Source organism: Pocillopora damicornis, chromosome 11 (genome assembly GCF_964200805.1).
Source record: "Pocillopora damicornis chromosome 11, jaPocDami1.2, whole genome shotgun sequence".
Lineage (NCBI taxonomy): Eukaryota > Metazoa > Cnidaria > Anthozoa > Scleractinia > Pocilloporidae > Pocillopora > Pocillopora damicornis.
Window position 1 is genome coordinate 9,005,011 of NC_142680.1, and position 9,570 is coordinate 9,014,580.

General features: G+C 38.5%; 1 protein-coding gene across 1 annotated transcript; it reads right to left on the reverse strand.

The window, feature by feature from the left end:
• Positions 1–1,714: 1,714 nt before the first annotated feature.
• On the reverse strand, positions 1,715–3,406 carry LOC149037337 (uncharacterized). Its single transcript, XM_089188427.1, has one exon. It carries the CDS (start codon positions 3,404–3,406, stop codon positions 1,715–1,717), a length of 1,692 nt encoding a protein of 563 aa, XP_089044553.1.
• Between the last annotated feature and the right edge of the window lie 6,164 nt (positions 3,407–9,570).

Sequence of the window (9,570 nt, forward strand, 5' to 3'; positions counted from 1 at the left end):
CCCGCAGCGGCTGTGTGATAATAGCCTGGTAGTTCGTTGTGGTAATAATTGGAGAGGGGCGCGTAATAACTCAAGTTTTAGTTAGACACCGGAAGATGCATGCGTTATTCACACATAGCAGAACACTTTCCATTCCCTAGCTTGAATGGAAGGATAATCTTCTCGATACGATTGCCGGTGGATAATTCTACGAAGAAAAGCTTCGGAGATCATGAAACATGTAAGGCCTTTTTCTGGACAATTACGTTATAAAGAACTTTGTTGGTGTTTACATATCCTCTTCTTACTTCTAGAAGAGTTGGAAGAATTTAAAAAGTTAGGCAAACTTGAGACGCAGTTCACCTGAGTTCAGACGACGATATCGTCCAGCTCATGATAATAATAGTAGTTAATATTAATTTATTAACTTCTAAGGCGCAAATTCTATGTATATATATTTAAATGCGCCGTAACATAATAATTACAATAAACTAGAGATAAAATAAAAATAATAATAATGATAATTGGAATACAAAAAAAATAAATAAATACGATCCATAATAAATAAGATATATAACATACAATTAATAACTAACTATTAATTGAAATGTTCTATTTAAAACTTTATCAATGAATAAATAACTATAAAAACTTTATCAATTATAAAATGCTTTCTTAAAAAGAAACGTCTTAAACTTCGATTTAAAATATCAATAGAACTAGATTCTCTTATATCCCTTGGTCAATTATTCCATAACTTAGGTGCCGCAAACATAAATGCCCAGTCACCAAGCGTTGCCTTAGACTTAAAAATAGGATAACTAAGTAAGGTCTTATCCCTGGAATTCCTTAAATTATATCTTGACTCGGGCTTGCGTGTCATTAGAGAACTTAAATAAGACGGTGTAAAACCCCTAAAAATCTTGAAAACACTTAATACAATATTAAATTCAATTCTTAGCTTAATAGGTAACCAGTGCAACTCCATCAATAAAAAAGTAATGTGACAATATTTACTTTCATTTGCATATTAATCGAGCACACATGTGTTGAACACGTTGCAATTTGTTAATTTGATATTCCGGGGCACCATACAAAAAAAACTATTGCAATAGTCAATTCTGCTTGAGATAAAGGCATGGACCTAAGTTTTTGTGTTCTCTTTAGACAGGTACTTCCTTATCCTCCTCAGATTGTATAAGTAGTAAGAGGCAGAGTTGCATGTTCTTGTAATGTGAGTTGCCATTGAGAGTTTTGCGTCGAACCATGAGCCCAAGTTCCTCGCAGATGACAGGGGAGTAATTGCTGAGTTGCCAACACAGAGACTGGAAATAATAACTTTAGCGAGTTGCTGGGATGTACCAATGATCAGAAACTCAGTCTTGTCGTCGTTCAGTTTCAATTTTTCATTCAACATCCAATTACAAATATCATCAATACAGCTTTCCATTCTAGCCAAAGCAACATCATGGTTAACACTGGCATTGGGGCAGAAGGACAAATAAAGTTGGCTTTCATCTGCATAACAATGTGAAACTTTCTGTACGAGGACTGTACCACTGGAAATAAATCATTCGCTACCATGTGACGATGGAGTTGTTTAGCAACTGCACTTTCAGTAAGTTTGGACACAAACTGTAAAATACTGACAGGCCTATAATTTTTAAATATAGGTTCCAAACCATCTTTCTTGAGCTAAGGCAGAACCAAAGCAATTTTCCATGCAGAGGAAAAGTCAGTCCAACAATAGCTTCGTGGGAATTGGATCTAAGCCACAAGACTTCTTATTGGATGTTCGAAACAGGTCGTGCACGTCTTCTTGAGACAGAGAACTAAACTTGAAGAGTAGAGAATCAAATATCTTAATGGAAAACATAGCCATCTCATAAGCTAATTTCTGTTTGTCTTCATGCCGTGGCAAAACTGGAGTACCTGTGAAGTTCAAGAGTTTCTTGCTTACTTTAAACATATGTTTTTGATCGTGGCTATTTTCTGCTATGAGAGTGCAATAATAGACCCGCCTAGCCTCATTCATAAGAAAAGTCACATGGTTCCTTTTTCTCTTAAAAAAAGCTGGATCAGACTGACAATTGAAAGATCTCCATTTCCTCTCTGCTTGTCGACGTTGACGCTTAGCTTCCATGATATTACTGCTCATCCAAGGAGCGCTTGGACGAGTGAACACTCTTTTTGATGTCACCGGTGCATGACGATCCAAAATGGAACGCATGCAGTTGTCATACAGCTCTGCAACTTCATTACAATCATTTGAAGCGATATTGCACAAATCACTACCAGGAATATCGTTTTTAAAAGCAACTAGATCCAGGGACTTAAGCTTCCTGAAATTGATGTGTTTAACAATAGCCAGTACTTTCGTAACATTAAGAAAGCACAAAACAGAGCAGTGATCGGAAAGAAAGCAATCCGGGGAAGGTGTACCTTTAATGATATTGTCAGAGCTGCGAGTAATTATCAGATCCAAAATATGTCCCATTACGTGCGTAGGTGATTTTACATGTTGAGTAAGACACAACGATTCCAATAGATCCGCAAACGCAATGGTATCCGCATCATCACTGACATCAAGATGAACATTGAATTCTCCAGATATGCAAATTGGTACTTTAGATAGTACAAATGATTCCAGGTATTCACTAAATTCAGGAAAAAAAGTAATTGAAGTAACAGGGTGAGCAGTAGAATACGGTGGTCTGTACACAATCACAAGTCCAAGCTGTAAAGATAAACCATCAATCATATATTCAGAAAACTTAAAAGAAGTCTTTTCACCGGCGGACAGTCGACGTACGTGGAGACTCTCTCTACATAAAAGTGCAGTACCACCCCCTCTACGATCAGTACGAGGACAATGAAACAATCTGTACCCATTAGGAGTGATCTCTTTGCAGACTGCAGCATCATTCTGGGTTAACAATGTTTCAGTAATAGAAAAAATATCAGCTTTGCAATCTTGAACATAATCACAAAAGGATACAGATTTATTTCTCAGAGAACGAGCGTTCAACAAACAAAAGATCAGATTAGAAGAACGATGATTAACTTGATTAGTGTCGGGACCAGGATTCAACTTGAAAAGAATGTCTCCAATTAACGGGCGGAATGTTGCATACGCATTAGAAGACAACAATGCGTTTCCAAATTCCACATGGTGAATCAGTGGACCACATCTCCACAGTATGCTAATTTCAGATTTGAAGCACAGACATGTTGAGGAGAAAAAAGTCGTTTCAAGAGCAAGAGAATGACTTTCCCTCAGATACAGATGCCCGAAATGTTTGGGCCGGACGTTAGCAGGACTCCTCCACTTACATTTGCAAGTAAACAAGCTCCCTAAAGTCAGATCGCACACCAATATTGCGGAGAGCAAAAAAACGCGTCTGACCTCCATAGGTCCCATGGGCATGTATGAGACCTACATGATCATCGGGACAGGCAAAATGATGAAGTTCTTCTTTCTTTTTCTTTTTTCTCGGGCTCGAAGGGATTATGATGGCCAAACATAGAATAAAAACTTGCAAATTTCCCTATTGCCTTAATATTTGTTACGTGAAATGTTTTGTCGAATCATTTGTGAAAGATCGGAGATCACGTCAAAACCGTAACGCGCACTCTTTTAAATATTTTCACAACAAGCATTTTCAGGGAAATTCGGGACGGTCATTCTCGAAAAAACTGATACAAGTAATGATGTCTCTGACAATAAGCGAAGCATTATGCAGAGACAAGAGATGATTAGCAGAAAAAATAAGCGCTCGCTTCCTGTCAGGTAATAAGAACTCAACGTTACGTAGAGTACTATCAGTTTATAAAGCTTGCCGCCACATTTTCTGTAGAGTTTCTTGTTTTCTTTTTAGTCGTTTATGCGTGCTACCTACATCCAAAGAGTTACACCCAAATAATTACAATGAGATGTCCTCAACAAGGAATGGGTTTCTGATACCGCAAACACTGTGCTCATTTTTTTTTTTTTTCAAATATAGGACTTTTTGTAAAAAAATATATCCTTTAGTGCTAGCGCAAGTTTTGAAGATCTTTATTGGTTTGAACTAGTGGAAAGATAACAAAAGTATTTCTGAGAGCATTTACCTATTACAAGCGCGAAAGTGAATTCTGAATCAAGATTGGTGACATCTACACCAGCTAAATGAATCATTAATTGCATAAAAAATATTGAGTCATCTCGCTTTGGTCTCCTAAAGCTTGCTTGTTTCAGTGGTAGAGCAAAATAAAGATAGCGTACTTTCTAAGTGGCAAAGGACTAAGTATTCCACTAAAGCGTGGTCTATAATGTCCTATTTGCACATTCAAATTACCCCAGCCTTTGATTGATTTGGCGCATGAGCTTGTGAGAAAAGGTGTCATCGAATTAATGTTGAAGCCTCTACAATAACCAACCATTGCGGTATAAGCGAACACAAAGGGGTAATACACATATGCTATTTCTCAAGTTGATCTGGCCTTTAAAATTCCTAAACAGTATGCGAGAGTGTATTATCCGCGAAAATGGTAGTTCCATCTTTGCTACTGGACTTAACGGTGAAACTGAAAAAGTTGACTTTTTTCTCGGCGGCGATGCAGGAAATGAAGCACCAAGGCTTTGACTTCAAGAGACATCTTCACCTTAAAGAGGACACTTTCAACGCCAAAAAAAAAACGGGAAAGAATTTTTTTCCAACATTTATCAAATTTGCCATTCAAAGTGCAGTTTTGCTAACCGTTTCCGCTGTTCTAAGCTTCTATTTCTCACTGCGCGTTAAAAATATTAGAACCTCAAAAATTCTTGGCAACATCTCCCCAACCTTACAACGAGAAGAAAAAGTTCCTATGTTTTCGCCTCAAGAAAACTGTAGCAACTAATTAAGAGGTTTCTTTTTTTCCGAGAAATTTATTGTCTTATATACACGAAAACCACTTGAGAAGTGAATGTGCACTCAAGATTTAATGTTGGCTGTTCGCGATTTCAACTTGCATTTGATAGTTTTTGCCAAATGTAAACGCTTTGAGCACCTTCTGTAAGTTTTGACGAGGACTCCGTGAAAGCTTTATTCGGGCAGAGGCGATAGAAACAAATTTGGTTGAAAGAAGATAGTCAGCCGAGAGTAAACAAGAATAGCTAAACGGCGTCTGAACTCGGCCCGATGTTGTTGTCTTTCGATCTTGCTGCCTTTGTGGTAGTATCGACTAAAAAATGTAATCAAAGAATTTAGAGCTAAGCCCTCACAAGTGTTTTCGTCCCCTGTTGGTCTGACCACTACAGCATAAACAAGAGAAAAGACTGTTTCCGAAATGTAACCTAATATTTCCGTCTACATTCTGTCTGATAACGTCAACGGAAAGAAGAGAAAAGCGTGTTTCCGGAACGTAACCTAGTATTTCCGTTAACGTTTAGCTCTGATTACGTCGACGGAAATAAAAAAAATTCATGACTCCGGAACGTTACCATGTGTTTCCGCACATGTTAACATGAAGTTACACTTGCGGAAACATTTGTTTCCTTCAACTAAAACCTGACGGAGACATGTAAAAAGGTAGTAGGGTTCCGCTGTGACCACAGCAACAAGTAAACGTCACCAAACCGAGAGCAGAAACGCGTGATAACCGTCGTGTTTCCGCAACGGTTTCACATGTTTCTTCCACGTTTCCGTCTACGGATTCTTGATATTTCGTCCTGAGTGTTGATTACTTCATTTGCTCTGATATTAATTGAAGCCGTTATCATTCTCTGTTTTATAGCATTTTTCTTTCAAGTAACGCGTTAACAATATGTTTTTCTGGCATTTGAGAAACATTAAGTCTCGATAAGAACGCAATTAGAATATTTTTTTAGAAAGGAGCGAGCTAAGGAGCGTCGGTTAAAGACGCCGAGACTCCTCTACGGTCTTTTTCACTTTTTTCTTTAAAGTGCCTATGACACGAATTTTTATTTATTTATTTATCTTGCATTTTCTGGTTGACAGGTGTATTTAAAATTGGAAATAATCGACCTTAACGCCTAACGAGTTCGCCTTGACCAATTTTTTGTGCGTACAAAGTACAATTTGGCGGTCAAAAAGTGCGCGGCCAAAACGATCATGTTACATAGCTGTGACGTATAAAACTGTGAACACACATCAACAACTATGGTGGAGGAAAGAGAAATCTAGAAGAAAGGACGAACGTATTGCGCGACCGGAGCGCCAAATAATGTCAGCTATAAGAATGATACACACATGCCGCCTATTTCTATACACTTCTTCACGAAGGATGTAGCTGTATGGCTATATGAACGCGTTTCGATCGTCGACATTGAGGAGATTTTACTCTTCAATGTCGTCGGCCTCATGCTCTGCACCGGCTTTAAAGACGCCTGTTACGAACATATACCACTAGTTAAATCAGGGGAAGATAACCAAAGAATTCAGCTTAAAAGAATACTGATTAAGGGGCCTCTTCCCACACCGTACACGACTGTTCCACATTCTTTTCAGCTAACATTTCGCATCACTCCTTGTCTTTCCATGTAACTACTTTTGCGCTTTTCTCATTGAATGAAAATCCTACCGATTGTAGTTTCCATCGTATTCTGATAACAGTAATGCATCATTTGCAATGAGGTTCAAGCCCTTTCCTGACCGATATCCTGTTGCGTGAACAGTGCGAAACCTCTGGCGGATACTGGCGTAAACACAAGCTCAGAGGGGCCCTGTATTCTCCTAACCTAAGTTTCCGAAGGTCCATATTACGCTCCATGAATTCTCCCTGCCCTCAAGATACTTAAAAATAGCAACAGTAGCAATGTCATTGCGGTGACAACACTGCAACGAGACAAATAAGAAACACAAATTTATTGAATTAGATGGTAGCGAATCCAAGTGCTTTGTGAAATTCGCCACATACGAAAAAATCATTTACAATACTGATGTCAGTTATTCCTTTGAGCGGAATGAATTTTATGGCAAGGCAGCACTTAAACTAAAGAAGTTTTTCTCTATTAAAATCCTTATTTGAGATTAACTTGAATCAGATGACTATAAACTCACTCGCTTTCCGTTCGGTTTGGCCGGCTCGACGATCGCGAAGATAGCCTTGTAGTGAAACTGCTCGATGACTTCCCAGTAAAAAAATTATCGTGCCTCGTGATACAGCTGATTATTTGGTCAAAAGTTAGCTTTTGGTTTACTAAAGGAATTTCGCTACAGCAACGAAATTCTGGAGCACTGACCGAGGCGAACCTTCGCCGCACATCAGTGCGATGGAATAAAATATTATGGCAACAAAAACGAACACAGCTACCCATTTTTAACATAGATTTCGCCAAAGAAAACAAAACACAACGGCAACAAACTAAATATTCAGTAGCGGGAATTTTTTGCTCTAATCTTGATCTGAACACCGCAGGCGAAAAACCGTCTTCGTCGAAATCTTCGTTTGATGCACGCGGTTCTCCTTCAAGAGGTAGGTACACGTCATTATCTGACATTATTTAAAGAGTATTTCGACGCTGACAAAATTACGAGAGATTTTTGGTGTCAACTGAGAGTTTTCACAGTTTTCTGCGTCATCACCCACTAATTCGTTACCGGTCCACGGAACACTTTTAAGACAAAAAGAGAGCACTTTAGGGCCGGAAAAAAACTAGTTTAAAGTTTTTTGAAAATTTTCTTGTATCGGAATTGGTTTGTATACATGACAAGCTTCATATTTACGCAAGAAAAAATTATTGTCAAATAGGCACTTTGATTATTCGGTTCTCTGGATCCAGTACACAATTTCTACTAACATTCAAGCTTATTTCATTCTGTGTCACTCTTTTGTTCATCTGTCTGGCTCTCACCTTTGATTCTATTGACATATATACTGGACCGATCTTAGATCAAGCGGAACCCAGCGGAATTTTGCTTAATCGGTCCGATAGTCCAGAAAAAGAAAACAAGCAATACGGCAAATAGCCGCAAGAAGAGCAAAGGGCTCAAGTAATGAGGATGGTCCACGTGTAAGGCGCAACACGAATTCAATGTAAATGCCGCTGTCTTCTTAGAAAAGCGACATTCAGGATTTGCATGTATTCATTTACCCATCTCTGTTACAAGATGAAAAAGGCAAACATTTGCTGCTGTTGCATGACAATAATTTGCATGCCTGATTTGGGTTCATGTTTATTACCGCACAATACGCGCCAGAAATGAAACCTGGTCAGCTGTGGTAATTTTTACCTCTTTATGTATTTCGGTGCTGTGACCCAAAAATTGTGTCACATTTTTCGGCTCTTCCAGATACGGTTTCAACTTTTCGAAAATATTTTGGCTGCCTCATTTTTGGTTTGGGCTGTAGTGCGACTTGGGTTTTAGTAAATATATAGTTACTTCCGCTTTCCAAAGTCTGAAGACTGTGTTTGATTAATTATCAGCTAATAATATACATGTCGAAACTACCGGACAGGGAGGACATCGACATGTAAGCGTCTGATAAAATGATAAAACAAAAAAAGTTGTACACTCAAAACTAAATGCAGCTTTTGAAGTAGATCCCAGCTCTGAAGGAGCAATGGGCGCTAAATTTGCGAATAATATTATCTAAGACAGGTATATCTCGGTAGCTTACAGCAGTATCGAATCAGAAGGAACATATTAATAAGTAATCAGTGTATTTCCGATAATACGCAGACAAATCCGCCAGTCAATTTCCCTGAGCTTACAAATGTGATATTTAATGTGTGTAACGTATCTCTGGATCCACTGATTGATTGACTGATTGATGGATTGATAGATTGATAGATTGTTTGATTGGTTAACTGAGTGAGTGAGTGACTAGGTGAGCGAGTGGTTATTGATGACGTGACTACTTGCCCATGTGACTATCAACGAAGTCAAACTCATTTTATACGCTGCTCCATAAGAATCTGAGTAAGCCATGACATATCTTCACAAGATATCCGCTCTCGCTATATCAAAGCCAATTAATAATCGAGGGAAAAGGCATAAAGTTTCTTTAAAAACAGGTCAACGGAGGACATATCTCTAAAACCAAAGAGATCATCAAAGAGCTTACAGCATTTGCTTAATGGCGGATACGTGAGGACACGCTGTTTAAGTAATTTACAGATTGTAAAGCATTTAAATGACAGTTCCATCTCACTTCGGTACGAGTTAATTGGATGATGTAAACGAACCTGTGGTCGTGTTTTAATGACGCCGAATAAAATTACAGTCAGGTACGTCAATTGAGGAGAACAAGTGCGCAATCAAAACAATTTGTTGCTAAGGCTGGCGACTGGCAAAAGATGGTCGTACGTGACAAAACAAGGTCGAAAGTACAGAAATTCTAAAACTATTCACTTTTTGTCAACTCATCCTACGTGCAAAAAGGGGAAACCACTCTTAAGGGGATTTGGTCTTATTGGCACCAGAGCCAAATATCTTTGTTTTCAGTGTCGGTATGGAATACAGTCGTAATCGCATCGGCCACAAGGCAAGACAAGATTTGAAATTTTCCAAGAACTCTCAAAAAGCCTGGTTTATTTTATCAATCGCGTTACATGGAAAAGAAGTCGCCTTCAAACGTATCGGAATTTTTTCGTTGCTCTTCAAG

Excerpts from the sequence above, each read along its gene's own strand:
- LOC149037337 (XM_089188427.1), bottom strand. The coding sequence starts at position 3,406 with ATGCCCATGGGACCTATGGAGGTCAGACGCGTTTTTTTGCTCTCCGCA.